The 19,339-nt window shown below is 41.3% G+C and overlaps 1 protein-coding gene and 1 non-coding gene across 9 annotated transcripts in view; one reads left to right on the top strand and one right to left on the bottom strand.

Moving 5' to 3' along the window:
- Positions 1-400: 400 nt before the first annotated feature.
- Positions 401-499, bottom strand: LOC116275168. The gene has a single exon (XR_004184125.1). It is a non-coding gene; the product is annotated as a small nucleolar RNA U13 (small nucleolar RNA).
- A 1,631-nt stretch (positions 500-2,130) lies between these two features.
- DMXL1 (Dmx like 1) overlaps positions 2,131-19,339 on the top strand; it is a 175,054-nt gene continuing 157,845 nt past the window's right edge. For 2 of the 8 annotated variants that reach the window (XM_003900023.5, XM_003900022.4), the window contains exon 1: positions 2,209-2,769. In XM_003900023.5, the coding sequence (XP_003900072.1) occupies positions 2,683-2,769 (87 nt within the window). In that variant the 5' untranslated portion in view covers positions 2,209-2,682. Of the gene's footprint in view, positions 2,770-19,339 lie in introns of all 8 variants that reach the window. The other 6 variants (XM_031666421.1, XM_021939615.2, XM_021939612.2 and 3 more) reach the window with 6 other exon arrangements.

Here is a 19,339-nt window from a genome sequence, read left to right on the forward strand (position 1 = left end):
TCGGCCTCCCAAAGTGCTGGAATTATAGGCGTGAGCCACCGCGCCCGGCCTCTTGTTGCTCAGTTTCATTCTCATATATGGAATGCTCTTCAAAACTAACAACTAGGCAAAATAGAATGAGTAAACATGTAAATTATGGGCCAGTCACAGAACTTATGTGGGACCCACACAAGTACATACAACAATCCTGATTCTGGTTCTAAAATATAAAATTAAAAAGCACTTGAAGTATAATTTGAAATAATAAAAGACAAGTCAAACTGTAGGTATGTTAGACCTCAAAAATATATCTATTCTTAAAAAAGACAAATTAAGTTTTGTCCGTCATCTTATGAAAAGCCTAGAATACATAATGACATTCATTATTTTTTGTAAGTTTTGGGATTTTTTCCCCCCCCCACATCAGGTGGGTAATGTGCAGATGGCACAAGGTTTGAGGGAGGGACATCTCACACAAGTGTGAACACACAATCATCACACTTATGAACTACAAAAGTAACTCGTAAGTAGCTTTTTATTACAAGACAAAGTAAATGTACATTGCAAAAAATGCAGTACAAATAAAAGGAAATAAAGTTACTAGTACTTGTCCCATCCAAGTATTATTATAGTTTGAAGTCTTTATACTACAAAAAAAAGCATATAAAAAACAAATTTAGTAAAATTCTAAAAACCACTTGTTTCATTTGGGGAGTTTCTTTCTTTCTTTTGTAGTTTCTCTGGTTGCCCAAGCTGGAGTGCAATGGCGCAACCTCGGCTCACCGCAACCTCCGTCTCACAGGTTCAAGCGATTCTTCTGCCTCACTTTCCCGAGTAGCTGGGATTACAGGCGCGTGCCACCACGCCCAGATAAGTTTTTTATTTTTAGTAGAAACGGGGTTTCACCAGCTGGTCTCAAACTCCCAACCTCAGGTGATACCCTCCCCCGCGCCCGACTTCCCAAAGTGCTGGGATTATAGGTGTGAGCCATCATGCCCGGCCTATTTGGAGAGTTGTTTTGAGGGTTTTGTTTGTTTGTTTGTTTTGAGATGGAGTGTCTGTCACCCAGGCTGGAGTGCAATGGTATGGTCTTGGCTCACTGCAACCTCAGCTCCCGGGTTCAAGTGATTCTCCTGCCTCAGTCTCCCGAGTAGCTGGTATTACAGGCGGGAGCCACCACACCCGGCTAATTTTTGTATTTTTAGCAGAGATGGGGTTTCACTATGTTGGCCACGCTGGTCTCGAACTCCTGACCTCGTGATCCGCCCTCCTCGGACTCCCAAAGTTCTGAAATTACAGGTGTGAGTCACTGTGCCCGGTCTATCTAGAGAGTTTCTATACACATTCATGCAACGTTTACAGAACCCTTGAATGGGTGGGACTGGTGCGGTGCTAGACATTAGGGGCACACTTGTGTCCTGTTTCTCTCTATCCCAAAAGGGCTTACGTATACAGGGGGAGACATAAACAGATATTTGTCAATTATAATACAAAACTTGTGTGAAAATACAATGAGAGTTGAATCTGTTTGTAGCTGTGACTCTGATCGTTCTGGAATTCCTAGGTTCTTTTCCAAAACAAAAGCTTAATGCTGAGCTGGTGTGTTGTTATTGCCAGCACTATTTCAAATCATGTGTTAAGGTAACTTAGGCTAAGAAAATACCACTTTACTACTTGTCAAGTAAGTGTTCGAGCCTTTCAAAAACCATCCCGTTTAGGCACTTGGAAACACGCGCAAAGCTGGAGAAACCAATAAGCTGCTAACGTAGACGTTTCAAGGGTCACATTTACTTAAGAGACACTCGGGCCGCCAGGGGAGCGGTGCATATTGGGACTTGTAGTCATACCAGAACCGAGGAAACTGCAACTCCATTTAGGATGCACTTCTCCCCTTCAAATTTTCTGGCCCAACAGTTAGATTAAGCCCTAACCTAAAGCACAACTTACCACACCTCACTCATTCTGGGTTCATCAGGCTTCTGCCAGGCTTATCATGTTCAAGCTCAAACGCACGGCGTTCTCCTGTACAAGCCTCAAAGAGATTGGCTTATCCTCGGCGGTGGGCGGAACCCTAGATGGACCGGGGGTCGGGATTGGCCAGTTTCTGACTAGAAGAGGCGTTTTTATGTTCACTTGCTGATAAGTATACTGTGGTAAAAAGTGAATCCTTTACCACAGTAGCAGCTTCGCCGAGCGAAGTCTCGCGATATTTCGGCCGCAGGGATCTACAGTCGCGTAGTGAGTGGCGGAGGACTGCGGGGGTGGCGGGCACCGGAGCCGGGAAGGGACAGGTCAGGCGGGGAATGCGAGCGCATTCTGCCTCCGCCGCTCGGGCTGGGTCAGGAGTGGCTGCCCGAGGTCCTCTGGTGGAGAGCGCGGTCTTCCTGGCCAGTGAGTCGGCCCCGGGTCGTGGCTGGTGAGGGGACCCTGAGCTTCACCTGGGCCAGCGCGGGCAGTGACAGGTGCGCGAAGGAGCCCGGCGCTCCGCCCGCTCGCCGACCCGCCCCCTCCGGGCCTCGCCCTCCAGGGCTCGGGATGAGTCGCGGGCCCCAGCTGAGCGGCTCCGGCTCCAGGCGCCTGTCGCTGCTTCTGCTGTCGCCACCGAAGAGCGGCCGCCGCCCCTGAGGGAAGGAGGGAGGGAAGCGGCCGCTGACCCGTGGCATGAGCTGGATGCGGTGTCCGTTGCAGGACTAGGGCGCCGACATGAACCTGCACCAGGTGCTGACCGGGGCTGTGAACCCTGGCGACCACTGCTTCTCCGTGGGCAGCATTGGCGACCAGCGCTTCACGGTGAGTGAGGGAGGCCCTCGCGTCGCCCGTGGCCCGGCCTTTGCCCGTCATTCTGGGCCAAGCTCGGCCCAGAACGACGGGCAGAGGCGCGAGCGACTTGTCGCCCCAGGGTTGTCCCTACCACCCAGAGCTGGGCAGACCTGGCCCTTGAGAACTAAGGAAGCAAAACCATTTCGGTCAGTGAGATACTGTTTGGAGCCTGAACTCAACTTAGAGAATGTTTTGTAGGATTTTTAAAGTTTTTGGTCTGACTTCCTTGGACCGGGGTGCTTTGCCAAAGTCGTTTGTCCAAAAATCTTTGTTGAGTAACGAGTTGGAGGCTTTTTATACCATTCTGTAGGTTCCAATTATTAAATTTAGGAATGATGGGGATTGGTTTCATTTTGTATTCTAAGTTAAGGTCAAGTATCTTTGTACTTAAAAAAAGTGGGTGTCTCAAAACAATTACCAGTTGTTTGCTATCAACAACTAGCTTTGAGAACAGTGCTTTTCATTTATTTTCTTTTCAAATTCCCTGAGAAATAACTTCGGAAAGAAAAAAAGCCTTTTCATTTTTAACAATGTTTCTTGGATATTTTACAGTAACCCGGTAATCCCAGGTTAAGGTTGCTTAACTTGCTTTTCATTGGTCACATATTGACAAGAAGAGGGCACCAGACTTCGGGCTACTTGTCAGTATAGTGGCATTTTCTGCCTTAACTATAGTTTTTTTTTTTTTTTTTTTAATATAACAATTTCAAACTATAAGTCAGTAATTGCACATGATACTTTTGTCTACATAAATTTATAATGCTAATGATTTTTGCTACAATTTGTGTAGATACCTCTTTAGTTGTGATTAAAAGTAAAACTTGTTACTGCCTGGGAATACTGAGTGCTGTAGGCATTTTTCCTTTAAAAAAAAAAAAAAAGTAAAACTTAATTTTGTATAAGTGACACAAAGTAAACAACGTAACCAATGCCCCAAGTTTAGGAGTCTTAAATTTCTAATCTTTTTCTCTGCTTTTAATTTTTCTGTGGTCTTCGTTGCTCAGAATAAATAATACTCAGCATTTAACATGGTGCAGGCATTTAATGCCTGAATTGTACTTTTAGAATTGTGCCAACAAGCATTTTGCTTTCAAATAGAGACTGTACCTCTCCTTTAGATTGACTTATACACATCTTAATTCATTGGGATTCCGATTCTAAATGTTTGCCCAGCCTGAATACTTGGGAAAAGAGTGAGCTCTGAGGGTCCCAGTGAGCAACTATAATTTCCTTACAGCTGGGCATTGCTCTCTGCTCTTGCTACTTAAGAGGGAAATAAAACATCATCCTTAGAAGGTTTTCCTACTGGGAAATTATAGGATAATAATGTTGCATTATCTGTCATTTGCTAAGGTTATATGAATTCTTTCTCCAGTGTAAATTCTAAGAACTTTTGCTTTTTAAAAAATTTTGAAATGAGGGCCGGGCGCGGTGGCTCAAGCCAGCACTTTGGGAGGCCGAGACGGGCGGATCACGAGGTCAGGAGATCGAGACCATCCTGGCTAACACGGTGAAACCCCGTCTCTACTAAAAATACAAAAAATGAGCCGGGCGAAGTGGCGGGCGCCTGTAGTCCTAGCTACTCGGGAGCCTGAGGCAGGAGAATGGCGTGAACCCGGGAGGCGGAGCTTGCAGTGAGCTGAGATCCGGCCACTGCACTCCAACCTGGGCGACAGAGCGAGACTGCGTCTCAAAAAAAAAAAAAAAAAAATTTTGAAATGAGGGCTGCCTCTGTCACCCAGGCTAGAGTGCAGTGGCGTGATCACAGCTCACCGCAGCCTCGACCTCCCTGGCTTAAGCCATCCTGCCACCTTAGGCTCCTGAGTAGCTAGGACTACAGATGTTAATCACCACGCCTGACTAAGTTTTCTATTTTTTGTAGAGAGGGGTCTCCTTATGTTGCCCAGGCTGATTTCAAGTCCCTGGGCTCAAGTGATCCTCCCACTTATGCCTCCCAAAATGCTAGGATTAGAGGTGTGAGCCACCATGCCCAGCCCTAAGAATTTTTTCTAAGAAGGCATTCACAATCTGTGTAAGCAGTGGTGTGAACTTCAGAGCATATACAGTATGATGGCCTATTTATATACCTGGATGCATTCCTCTATAAAACCTTGGTGAATGTCTCTGTATTATTTTTAAGGAGAGATCAGTTAATATGCCAAGGATTAGATAGATGGTCATCCTGTACCATCACGTAGCTTGTTGGTCAGTTCTGCTGAATTTTAAAGTTCGTTTCCATAGAGTAAGATTTAATCTCCCACCAAGCCTGCTGCAGATTTCTTCCAGGTCTCTGGAAGCATTCAGTAAATAAAGTAAAAATAATTTTTAAGTATAAAGAGAGCTCAGCTCTCTTTAGTTTTGATGGAATTTTAAGGATTTGACAGTCATGGTTTTCCTTTGCAGCCTATCCGTCCCTGACTCTTTAAGTTGATAACGCTCATTATTCTGGACACTTATATACCCCTTAAATTTATCTCTCTTGAAATCACCCTTTTTTTTCCCTCTCGTTAAAAGGCGGAATCTATTGTTTACTTCTTGAGTAGTTTTTTTTTTTGAGATGGAGTTTCACTCTTGTTGCCCAGGCTGGAGTGCAATGGCGTGATCTCATCTCACTGCAACCTCCGCCTCCTAGGTTCAAGAGATTCTCCTGCCTCAGCCTCCCGAGTAGCTGGGATTACAGGCATGCACCACCATGCCCGGCTAATTTGCATTCTTTAGTAGAGGTGGGGTTTCACCATGTTGGTCCGACTAGTCTCGAGTTCCTGACCTCAGGTGATCCACCTGCCTCGGCCTCCCAAAGTGCTGGGATTACAGGTGTGAGCCGCTGCGCCCAGCCTTGAGTTTTGTTTTTAACCTCTTTTGATTTTGACTTTTCTTTGATAGGAAAATAGCAAACATTAATGGTAGATGGTATGTGAAGACTAAAATATCCCTCAGTTGCATTTTACTTGAAGTGGAGCATGACATCTTCCTCTTGTAGTTTCCCTTGAAAAATTCTTTTATTCCTTCTGGTACTTTGTGCCTTCTCTTAGGACAGTCCTGTTTTTGTAATTCCTCCCTTTGCGTGTTTGCAGATATCTTACCTGTTCTTGGTTTGAAAGATTACAAGATGTGAGATCTTGTTTTACTCATAAAGTCTGACAGGTTTTAAATGGAAATGAAACTGAATGCCACTTCTCCTATTTTCTAGATTTGAAAATATGAAATTACCAGTGCAGGTTAATCATATCTAAGTATTAGATACTTTTTTTACTACCTCAACAGGCATCAAGCTGTTTTGACTTTGCTCTTAGTAAGAAATCCTCTTGTGGGCAATGACTATCTCTGCTGTGCTTTCAGAGCACTTTCTTTGCATCTTTATTATATCATTAACCAGTCTTGCCTTGTGTATTGTATGTGTGTGACTTCCCAGCCTTCATTGTGAGCACTTAGAACAGTGACTGAAAGAGTGTTTAAACCTAACAGTAAGGTCATTACTTGGAGTTGATTTCCAGTGTGGTCCCTTATAATTAGCTGTTTATCCATTAGCAAGTTCTACTCTTTGAATTTCTTTTTTTCTCTGTGTAAAATGGGACTAAAATAGTATTATTCATAGAGTTGTTACATGAAAAAGTGCTAAGCTGTAAGTCTGTGGTTTAGCACATGAAAAACTCTCAAAAATGTCAGTTTTCATAAAATTAAGGTTATATTGTAATGCCTGACAACAGAAAGTACTTCATAAGTCGTGGTCGAATTAATGAAAAATGGATAGAGAAACCTTACAGTAATATAATTAATAATTGCTGTATTTAAGAATAGCTTTAATCATTTAGATTTGAGTCCAAATGAATATTCCTGTTAGTTTCTTTTTTTTTTTTTTGAGATTGAGTATCACTCTGTCACCCAGGCTAGAGTGCAGTGGCGCGATCTCAGCTTGCTGCAACCTCCGCTTCCCAGGTTCAAGCTATTCTCATGCCTCAGTCTCCCAAGTAGCTGGGATTACAGGCACACACCACCACGCCCAGCTAATTTTTGTATTTTTAGTAGAAACGGGTTTCATCATGTTGACCAGGCTGGTCTTGAACTCCTGACCTCAAGTGATCTGCCTGCCTCAGCCTCCCCACATGCTGGGATTACAGGCGTGAGCCACCGTGCCCTGCCTGTTAGTTTCTTTTCAAAGTCAGTTGTTAGGCATTTTATCATCAACATCAAGTGAGCAACTAGGGGAGACTTCAGGTATACTCAGCAAAAATTCTTTATTTTTTCCTTATTTACTGGAATGCTTCCTTCATGCCTTTTTCCTTGTTAATTTCCTACTGCTTTTAGTAGGAAAATTTTTTTAAAAAAATTAAAAAAAAAAAAAAAAGGAGACAAGATCTCCTTATGTTGCCCAGGCTGGTATCTAACTCCTGGGCTCAAGTGATCCTCCCACCTCAGCCTCCCAGGCTGCTGGGATTACAGATGTGAGCTTCCATGTCCAGCCTACAATTTTTGTTTTTAGAATTAAATATAATCTGTTTATAAAAGGCAGCAAGTTAAAAAGAAGACTAATTAGAATCTACATTTCTAGATTCTATTTTTATGCGTACTGTTGATATGATACATTTTTTTTCTTTTTCTTCTGTAGTTTATCCTTACTTAGGGTTGAAACTGTGAATTGAATGACATGGAAAGGGAGATAATTTCCGAGACAGAAAGATTGTGCCAATATATAGGACTTCCTATCTCTGATTTGGAGTTTAAACACCTTGGCTATGGGAGGGAAAGCAAATATGTTATAGCTCCAATTTCCCTTTAGTATTAGAAAACTCAGTATTTCCAGCTAAGGGAATCTGGATTAGAAATCAGAAGACTGCAATTATGAGAGTGTCATTAGAGAAATAGGGCTGAATAAGCAGTCTTCTTCATCAGCTTTCTGTAATAAGCATCCTTGAGTTTAGCTTTGTTGTGTTCACTTTAAGGAAACTTTTATTGGTAGCAGTGTGATTGTCAAATCAGGAGGATGGGAAGGTTTTTTTTTTGAAAGGGGACATGTGAGTCTTTGTGATTGGGGAGAATATAGAAGGGGAAAGATTGCTACTGCTCATATGTGAAGAAAGAGAAAGATGTTTGTGGTGCATATAATAGTACAAGTACTAAATTGGACTTTAAAATATGTTGGCCTGTTTTAAAACATAAAGTTTTTGTTTGTTTGTTTGTTTGTTTGTTTTTTGTGAGACGGAGTCTCAACGTGTCGCCCAGGCTAGGGTGTAGTGGCGCCATCTGGTTCACTGCAAGCTCCGCCTCCCGGATTCAAGCCGTTCTCCTGCCTCAGCCTCCTGAGTAGCCGGGACTACAGGCACCCACCACCATGCCCAGCTAATTTTTTGTATTTTTAGTAGAGATGGGGTTTCACCATATTAGCCAGGATGGTCCCGATCTCCTGACCTCGTGATCCGCCCGCCTTGGCCTCCCAAAGTGCTGGGATTACAGGCGTGAGCCACCGTGCCCTGCCAAAACATAAAGTTTTATAGGGTTAAAGTACCTTTAAAATAATTGAAATGGTACTAGTTCTCAATACTTTATTATATTTTAAAGATAATAATTACTGCATGCCAGACTTAAAACCTGTGTCATTTAAACAGGACATATACCAGAAAGGAATTTTTTGGGGGTGTTTACCTGGTATTGTTGATTAAAACTAGAATGCTGACTGTTACAGCCTTGAATTTTATTGAAATTTAGAATATTTGAGAAGATTCTCTGCCAAAATTTAAAGTTGAAAGTTATATTTTGATTATATGCTTGATAGCACATATGTGACTCAGGTTGAAAGTTACATTTTGATTATATGCTTGATAGCATACATGTGGCTCAGTTCTTCCTGTGCATCGTGTTTAGTTTTAAAGTTGATAAACCTAATGCTGTATGTGCCTAATAGAAGGATTTTCATTTGTCAATTTAATTTTATTGGTTAATAATAGATTATTCTGATTACAGATCTTTTATTATTATTATTTTTTAATTAAAACATTTTTAAATAAAAAGAGATGGGGGTCTCACTATATTGACCAGGCGTGACCAGGAACTCCCGGCCTCAAGTGATCCCCCCATCTTGGCCTCCCAAAGTGCTGGGGTTACAGGGGTGAACCACCAGGCCCAGTGCTATTTTATTTTATTTTTTTGAGGCAGGATCTTGTTATATTGCCCAGGCCAGTTTGGAACTCCTGGGCTCAGGTGAGCCTCCCTGTGATTACAGGTGTGCCCTACTGTGCCCAGTGGTTATAGATCTTTTGACAGAAGCAGCTGGTGACATCGACAGTTTATTTAATAGGCTGGTGCTCCTATTATTGTTTTGATAACCTCCTACATTATAGTCGGGGCACCTTGAAATGAATTTTTGTGAATAATTTATTTTAGACAGATCTGTAAAACCAGTTTTACATTTTGATTTAGAAGTTTCATGTGTTGTATTACATCTTAGGTTTTTTTTGTTTGTTTGTTTTAAGACAGGGCCTCACTCTGTCACCCAGGCTGGAGTGCAGTGGATCTCAGCTCACTGCAGCCTCTGCCTCCTGGCTGAAGTGATCCTCCCACCTTAGCCTCCCAAGTGGCTAGGACCACAGACACGTGCCACCATTCCTGGCTATTCTTTTTTTTTTTTTTTTGTATTTTTTTCGTCTCTCTCTCTCTCTCTCTATATATATATATATTTTTTTTTTTATTATTATTTTTTATTTTTTTTAAAGTACAGATAGGGTCTCGTCATGTAGCCCGGGCTGTTCTCAAATTCCTGAGCTCAAGCAGTCCACCTGCCTCAGCCTCCCAAAGTACTGGGATTACAGGTGTGAACCACCATACCTGGGCTGTTTTAGGTTTTTATTTAAAATCAGGTAGACAGATTATTTTTATTTAAGAATTTAGTGGTACAAGGATTATTTTAAAATCATGCACAACCCATTCTGTTTCATTTATTTATTTAAAACAATTTTTTAGAGGTGGGGTATCTTTGTGTTGCCAGGGCTAGTCTAGAACTTCTGGCCTCAAGCGATCCTACTGCCTCAGCCTCCCAAGTAGCTGGGACTACAAGCCTGTGCTGCTGCACCTGGCTCATATTTTCACTTTTATTTTCACAAACTTTCTAGTATTGAGAACATGGAAACTGGAGATTTAATATGCCCTTTTCTTTTAGAAACGAGACCACTTACATGGATTTGGAGCTTGAATTATTTGTCCGGGCACTGATTCCTCTGTTCTTAGCACATATTTGTGAGATATTTATTTTATTTATTTTTTTGAGGCAGTCTTGCTCTGTCACCCAGGCTGGAGTACAGTTGTGGGATCATAGCTCACTGCACTGTCAACCTCCTGGGCTCAATCAGTCTTCTAACTTCAGTCTCCCAAGTAGCTGGGGCCACAGGCGTGTGCCACACCAGGCCCAGCAAATTTTTTGTTTTTATTTTATGCGGAGATGGGGTCCCACTATGTTGCCCAGGCTGGTCTCAAACTCCTGGCTCAAGTGATCCTCCCACCTTGGCCTCTCAAAGTACTGGGATTACAGGCATGAGCCACTGCACCCAGTCTGTGAGATCAAGGAGTTCATATCATGCTTGTGTCGCAGGATGAAGATAACTATATGGAAATCAGACTTTAATTCTTGAGCTTATTACCTGTTGTTTCACAGTTATTGCTACACATTTTAACTTCCTAATTTATATAATTTAGCATGAGTTAATTTAGCAACACTCTTTGTTGCCAGTATCCTTTAACTCTCTTAACCCTTTTTGTTTACACCAGTCTGATAAAATTCCACACACTTGATCAGTCTCATGTTCCTGTATATCTTGTGAGCACTACTAGACGATGTAAAGAAATTCCTGTGGAAAACAAAGTCATGTTTGCCAACCTCAGATGGGACCTCAAAGCTTTCCAGGAATCCTCCCACCCATCTGCTCATTTTTCCTTTCTTGCACCTTCTGAAACCTCCCACCCCAGTGCTCTCTTAACTCATGTAAACTTGTTGCCTGGAATCATTCAGATGGCAGCTCCCTCATTTTTGACTACAAGCCGAAAAATCGACTTATATCAGCATCCATTCTTTCCTTCTCTTCTCCTGGTGCAGTAAAATAGATGTCCCCCAGAATTGTCCAGGGTTAATCCGTCTTCCTGGTGCCCTGGATCTTATCTCTTCAGGCTGTCTCTGGGATCTCAGCCCTAAAGTTATCTCTAGTTTTTTCTTTCCAGAGGTTCTAAGACATGCTTTAAACTCTCATCTTGAAAAACAGCCAGCCAGAAAATCCTTTGATGCCACATCCCTCTTTATCTTTGACTTCAGAGTCAAAGTCCTTGAGTTGTCTGTATTTGTTGCCACTTTTATGTCCTGCTCACTTCTTAACTCACTGTACTTTGGCAGCTTTTGTCTGCTTAGTCACCGGTAACCACATTGATGCTAATTTGAATCAACAGATCTCCTCTGTATCTTGCTTTCTCTTTGGCATTTGTCATGTTGATCATTTTCTCCTTCACTTTCCTTGGCTTAGTTATACCATACTCGCCCCCCAACCCCACCCTCTTAGTCGTTCTCAATGTTCTTTGCAAGATATCTTTCTTGTCTATCCCTTAAATATTGGTGACCGTCAGGACTACCAGGCCTTGGTCCTCTTCTTGTTTCATTCTACATGCAGCTCCTGGTGTATAGTCTGTGATGGTGAGATCCCTGTCTTGAGCTTCATATTGATAATTTTAAATACCTTTTGGATTGTTCCACTTGAAGTTACTACAAATAATCAATTTTAAAATGTTTTGCACGCCCATAATCCCAGCACTTTGGGAGGCCGAGGCAGGTGGATTGCTTGAGGTCATGAGTTCTAGGCCATCTTGGCCAACATGGTGAAACCTTGTCTCTACTAAAAATACAAAAAATTAGCCAGGTGTGGTGGTAGGTGCCTGTAATCTCAGCTACTCGGGAGGTTGAGGCAGGAGAATCGCTTGAACCTAGGAGGCAGAGGTTGCAGTGAGCCAAGATCGTCCCGCTACACTCCATCCTGGGTGACAGAGCAAGACTTCGTCTCAAAATTAAAATAAAATAAGTAAAATGTTCCATACTCAGTCAACTCCCCTACCTTGGTGCACCTTGCAACCCACACCCCCATTTGTTTTGTTTGTCCTCCTGTGTTCATTATCTCTGTGAATGGTTCCATTATCCAGCTATTTTTTTTAAGCCAAAGATTTGGAAATATCCTTAACACCTAATCCATCTACATTTTTCTTATACAATCAGTCAAGCCCTGTAGATTCTGTCTTCTGAGTAATTTTAATGTATTTCCATTTGTCTTTTCAGTAGTGCTGTTACTCTGTTGAAATAGCCTTTTAACCTGTGTCCCTGTATTTAATCATGCTTGTCTTCAACTTAAACAATACTGCCAGAGGGACCATTTTAAAAGGCAGATTAGGATAAAGTGTGAATTCTTCCCAATGCATTTTACTGTACTTTTCTAGTCTCTCATCACTTTTCCTCCTCCCTGCAGTAGTTGCCTCCCTAAACTTTAGCTGTATCTAACGTCTTTCCATTTATACGGTAAGAAATGCTTTCTTATTTCCAAGCCATTTCACAAGCTGTTCAGGCAGCGTTTCAATTCCCCCTCCCTATGCAAAAAAGGCGTAAATCTGGCTAACTCATCCCTAAAACCTTGGTTTAGATGTCCCTATTCAGACTAGATGATCTTCCTATTTGTAGCCTATCTTGTAATTGCTTTTTCAGTTGTTACCCACTAGAATTGTACTACCTCTAGGGGCAGTGACTTCATGTTGCATTCCAAACAGCTGGCAAGGTAGGGCCTAGTAAATACATGAGGACAAATGGGACAAAGAAAACCTGTGCTGGAATCAGAAGAGCTCCAAGGACTAAGCTGTCTGTTGTGGGCAAGGCAAAGAAGACAGCTGCGTTTGGGCTGCCTCCCCTTCTTCACTCCCAGCTTAGAATCCTCAAAAAGTCAAATCCAGATGACTTCTTGGAAGGCCTTGGGGTAAGGAAGTGTGATTTCAGCTTTCCATTCACTCCCCACAGAAATAGCACTCTTTCTTGATTCATTTAACTAACATTTATTGATGCCGTATGTGTGCGAGGCATTGTTTATTGGTAGCTAAAATCTTTACCTGAGTCAGAACCTTTTTAAAATAAAACGTATTTTAATGTGTAAAAACTGCTTGAGAACATACTTTGACTCAAACGTCTTCAGACTTAAGTCAATTAACAGGTATATATAGTTGGCTTCTGGTTACTTTTTGTTTTTATAGGAGGAATAAGAACCCCTAAGTATTGGATGCAAGAAGTGTAGATGAGAAGTTAATTTGAGGAAGATATAGAGCTGCAGAAACAAAGATTGAAGACCAACTTACACTTTACCAATTTTAACCAGAGGTGCCCTTGCTTAACCTTTTCGTTTTAACTAATGGGGACAAATTGAGTCTGTACATGGAGAATTTTGTTCTTGTGTGTATTCGAAGGTAATTTTTGTCCATAAGTGATAAAGGATTTAAGAAAAGAGTTCCTTTGGAATTAAAAATTGAGTTTTTACTGCATTTGGGGTCCTGCTATCTAAAAATATGAGAAAGAATTATGAATAAACATGATTCTTGCCCTTCGGGAGCCTAAGTTTATTGTTGTCTGAATTGATTGCTGACATAATTATTTCCCAGAGAAAGTTTTAAGATAACGTGTGTGTGTGTGTATGTGTGTGTGTATTTATATGTTCTTAGAATGCTTTATAAAATCAATTTTTATTTTTTTTGTTTTTAGTTTTTTTTAGATACAGAGTCTTACGGTGTTTCCCAGGCTGCAGTGTAGTGGCGCAGTCATAACTCACTGCAGCCTCAAACTCTTGAGTTTAGACAGTCATGCTACCTCAGCCTATTGAGTAGCTGGGACTACAGACATGTGCCACCATGCCTGGGTTATTTTATTTTTCTAGAGACAGGGTCTCACTCTGTTGCCCTGGCTGGAGTGCAGTAGTGTGAACACAGCTCACTGCAGCTTCAGCCTCCTTGGCTCAAGTAGATCCTCCCACCATAGTGTCCCAAGTAGCTGGGACAACAGGCACGTCCCACCATGCCTGGCTAATTTTTAAAATTTTTTGTAGAGTGGGGTCTCATTGCGTTACCCACACTGGTCATGAACTTCTGGGCTCAAGCAATCCTCCCGCGTTGTCCTCCCAGAGTGCTGGGATTATAGACGTGAGCTACGATGCCTGGCCTTATTTTATTTTTTAATTGATGAATAATAGATGTACATGCTTTCAAAGTGTGATAATTTAATACATTCATATAATTTGTAAAGATTAAATCGCTGTACTTGGCATATCCAGCACCTTAAATATTTGTGTTTATGCTATAACTATTCGAATTCTTCTAGCTATTTTGAAATATACAATGGATTATTGTAAACTACGGTTACAGTACTGATCTGTCTGACACTAGGTCTTATGACTTCTATCAAACGTTTATTAGTACCAATTATTCAACTTCTCTTCGTCCTCCCCACCAACACCCTTAGCCCTCTGGTAACCATCAATCTACTCTCTATGAGATCCACTTTTGTAGTTCCCACATATGAATGAGAACATGTGATATATTTGTCTTTCTGAGCTTCGCTTATGTCACTTAGAATGACCTCCAGTTCCATCCTTTTTATTGTTTATTTCTTTATTTATTCATTTGAGTCAGAATCTCAAAAAGGCTGGAATGCAGTGACCTGATCTTGGCTCACTGCAACCTCTGCTTCCCAGGTTCAGGTGATTCTTGTGCCTCAGCCTCCCGAGTACCTGGGATTACAGGCATGTGCCACCATGCCTGGCTAATTTTTTTTTTGTGTGTGTGTGTGTATATATGTGTGTGTGTGTATATATATGTGTATGTGCATATATATATGTCTGTGTGTATATATATATGTCTGTGTATATATTTAATAGATATGGGTTTCGCCATGTTGACCAGGCTGGTCTCAAACTCCTGGCCTCAAGTGATCTGCCCACCTTGACTTCCCAAAGTGTAGTTCCATCCTTATTGCTGCAAATGGCAGGATTTCATTCTCTTTAATGGCTGAATAATATTTCATTGTGTACATATACTACATTTTTTTCATCCATTGATGGGCACTCACTTAGGTGGATTTTATTATCTTGGGTACTGTGAGTAGTGCTGCAATAAACATGGGCACATAAATGTCTTTTTGATGCATTGAATTCCATTCTTTTGGATATATACCCAATAATGGAATTGCTGGATCATATGGTTGTTCAGTTATTAGGTTTTTGGTTTTTTTGAGATAGAGTCTTGCTCTGTTGCCCAGGCTGGAGTGCAGTGACACAATCTCGGCTCACTGCAACCTCCGCCTCCTGGGTTCAAGGGAGTCTTCTGCCTCTGCCTCTGAGTAGCTGGGATTACAGGTGTGCGCCACCACGCCTGGCTAATTTTTGTGTTTTTAGTAGAGATGGGGTTTTATGTGAGACAGGCTGGTCTCAAATTCCTGGCCTAAGGTGATGTGCCTGCCTTGGCCTCCGAAAGTGCTGGCATTACAGCCCTGAGCCACCGTGCCTGACCAGTTACTAGGTTTTTGAGAACCTGCATACAGTTATTCATAGTGGTTGTACTAATTTACATTCCCACCAACACAGTACAATGGTTCCCCTTTCTCTGCATCTTTTGAGAACATCTGCTGTCACCAGTCTTCTTGTTAAAAGCCATTTTAACTGGGGTGAGATGATATATCTTTGTAGTTTTTATTTGCATTTTTCTGATGATTTGTGATGTTGAACATTTTTTCATATACCTGTTGGCCATTTGTATGTCTTCTTTTTAGAAATGTCTGTTCATATCTTTTTCCTTTTTTTTTTTTTTTTTAAGACAGAGTCTTGTGCTGTTTCCCAGGCTGGAGTGTGGTGGCTCGATCTCGGCTCCCTGCAACCTCTGCCTCCTGGGTTCAAGTGATTCTCCTGCCTCAGCCTCCAAGTAGCTGGGATTACAGGTGCGCACCACCGTGCCTGGCTAATTTTTGTATTTGTAGTAGAGATGGGGTTTTGCCATGTTGGCCAGGCTAGTCTCAAACTCCTGACCTCAAGTGATCCGCCCGCCTCGGCCTCCCAAAATGCTGGGATTTCAGGCATGAGCCACCGTGCCTGCCCTTTTCCCCAAAAGGGTTCTTTTTGCTTAAAATTGTTTTGGCTATTTGGGGTGTTTGTGGCTCCACATAAATTGTAGGGTCATTTTTTCTATTTCTGTGAAGAATGTAATCTGTATCAGAATACCAAAGACAGTCTTCACAGAAATAGAAAAAACGATCCTTGGCCGGGTGCTGTGACTCACGCCTGTAATCCTGGCACTTTGGGAGGCTGAGGCGGGTGGATCATCTGAGGCTGGGAGCTCGAGACTAGCGTGTGACCAACATGCAGAAACCCCGTATCTCCTAAAAATACAAAATTAGCCAGGCGTGGTGGTGGCACATGCCTGTAATCCCAGCTACTCGGGAGGCTGAGGCAGGAGAATCGCTTGAACCTGGAAGGTGGAAGTTGTGGTAAGCCGAGATCGCACCTTTGCACTCCAGCCTGGGCGACAAGAGTGAAACTCCATCTCATAAAAAAAAAAAAATCCTAAAATTGTTTTCGGTATGGTCATTTTAACAATATTAATTCTTCCAGTCCATGAGCATGGAATATCTTTCCATTTTTTGTGTGTCTGCATCAATTTCTTTCATCAGTTTTATAGTTTTCCGTGTAGAGATCTTTCACTTCTTTGGTTAAATTAATTCCGGCTGGTCACGGGGGCTCATTCCTGTAATCCCATCACTTTGGGAGGCTGAGGGGGGGAGATCACTTGAGGCCAAGAGTTCAAGACCAGCCTAGCCAACATGGTGAAACCCTGTCTCTACTAAAAATACAAAAGAATTAGCCGGGCATGGTGGTGTGCACCTGTTGTCCTAGCTACTCGGGAGACTGAGGCATGAGAATGGCTTGAACCCAGGAGACAGAGGCTGCAGTGAGCCAAGATTGGCACCACTACACTCCAGCCTGGGTAGCAGAGTGAGAATCTGTCTCAAAATAAATAAATAAAATAGTAATAATAATAATAATAAATTCCTGGATTTTTTTTTTGTTCTTTGTAGCTGTTGTAATGGGATTGCTTTCTGATTTCTTTGGCAGATTGCTCACTGTTGGTGAGCATACAATGGTATATGCTGTTCTATACACCATTGATGTATAGAAATGCTGCTGATTTTTGAATGTTGATTTTGCATCCTGGAATTTTACAGAATTTGTTTATCCATTCTAACAGGTTTTTTTGGTGGAGTCTTAAGGCTGTTCTGAGTATACAGTCATATCATTTGTGAACAAGGCTAATTTGACTTCTTTTCCAATTTGATTACTCTTTATTTTTTTCTCTTGCTTAACTGCTCTGGCCAGGACTTCTAGTACTGTATTGAATAAAAGTGGTGAAAGTGGGCATTCTTGTTCCAGATCTTAGAGGAAAAATCTTCAGTTTTTCCCTATTTAGAATGACGATAGCTGTGGGTTTTTCATAAATAATCTTTATTATTGTGAGGAATGTTCCTCCTATGCCCAGTTTGTTGAGGGTTTTTATCATCAAGGGATGTTAAATTTTATCAAATGCTTTTCCAGGATCTATTGAAACTATCGTATGGTTTTTGTTCTTGTTTCTGTTAAGGTGATATATCACATTTATTGATTTACATATTGTATTCGTCTCTTTTCATGCTGCTGATAAAGACATACCCAAGACTGAGCAAGTTACAAAAGAGGTTTATTGGACTTACACTTCCACGTGGCTGGGGAGGCCTCTCAATCATGGCCGAAGGTGAAAGGCACATTTCACATGGTGGTGGCAAGAGAGAGAATGAGAGCCAAGCGAAATGGGTTTCCCCTTATCAAACCATCAGATCTCGTGAGACTTATTCACTCCCGCGAGAACAGTATGGGGTAAACCACCTCCATGATTCAATTCTCTCCCACCTGGTCCCTTCCACAACACATGGAAATTATGGGTGTACAATTCAAGATGAGATTTGGGTGGGGACACAGAGCCAAACCATATCACATATGTTGAACCATCCTCACGTCCCTGGTATGAATGCCACTTTATCATGGTGAGTGATCTTTTAGTGTGTTGTTCAATTTGGTTTGCAGGTGTTTTATTGAGAATTTTTGTATCTGTCTTCATGTGTGATATGGGCTTGTAGATTTTTGTTGTTGTTGTTTTGTCTGGTTTTGGTGTCAGGATAATGCTGGTCTCCAGATGAGTTTGAAAGTCTTCCTTTCTCTTCAATTTTTTTTGAAGTGTTTGAGTAGATTGGTGTTAGTTCTTCTTTAAATGTTTGATAGAATTCAGCAGTGAAGCCAGCAGGTCCTGAGCTTTCCTTTGATAAAATACTATTTATTATGGCTTCCATCTCATTACTCATTATTGATTTGTTGAGGTTTTCTATTTCCTTGTGGTTCAATCTTGGTAGGTTGTATGTGTCCAGGAATTTATCCACTCACTTCTGGATTTTGTTGAATTTGCTGGTATATAGTTGTTCATAAGGATTCTTTTTATTTCTTTGATCTAGTTGTTATGTCTTCTTTTTAATTTGTTACTTATTTGGGTCTTCTGTTTTTTTGTTAGTCAAGCCAAAGGTTTGTTTATTTTCTTTAACTTTTCATTAAAAAGTTTCATTTCGTTGATCTTTTTGTCTCAATTTCATTTATTTATGCTCTGATCTTCATTTTTTCCTCGTATGAATTTGGGTTTGATTTGCTCGTGGTTTTCAAGTTCCTTGAGGTGCATTATTAGGTTATTTGAAGTCTTTCTACTTTTTTTCTTTTTTCTACTTTTTAAATGTAAGCATTTATTGCTTTCAACTTTTCTTAGTACTGCTTTTGCTATATCCTGTAGATTTTATGTTGTGTTCCCATTTTCATTTGTTTTAAGAAAGTTTTAATTTCCTTCCTAATTTTGTTACTGATCCATTGGTCATTCAGGTGCATATTTGTGAAGTTTCCGAGGGTTTTCTTACTTATTTCTAGTTTTATTCCATTGTAGTGAGAAAAGATACTTTATATGATTTCTCCTTTTAAAAAAATTGTTCAGACTTGTTTTGTGACCTCAGATATGTCTATTTTTGGCAATAGTCTATGTGCTGATGAAAATAATATGTATTCTGCAGCGGTTAGGTGGGTGTTCTTTAAATGTCAGGCCTATTAGATCTAGTGTATCGTTTAACTGATGTTTCTTTTGTTGATTCTTCTGTTAGATGATCTGTCTATTACTGAGAGTGGGGTGTTAAATTCTCCTACGTTTTGTATTGCATTCTATTTAGATCTATTCACGCTTGCTTTATTTTTAATTATTTTATTTATTTGTTTGAGACAGAGTCTCATTCTGTTGCTCAGGCTGGAGTGCAATGGCGCGATCTTGGCTAACTGCAACCTCTTTCTCCCAGGTTGAGGCGATTCTCCTGCCTCAGCCTCCCGAGTAGCTGGGATTACAGGCACCCCCACTGTGCCCAGCTAATTTTCGTATTTTTAGTAGAGAG

This window comes from Papio anubis, chromosome 5 (assembly GCF_008728515.1).
Source record: "Papio anubis isolate 15944 chromosome 5, Panubis1.0, whole genome shotgun sequence".
In the NCBI taxonomy this organism is placed as follows: domain Eukaryota; kingdom Metazoa; phylum Chordata; class Mammalia; order Primates; family Cercopithecidae; genus Papio; species Papio anubis.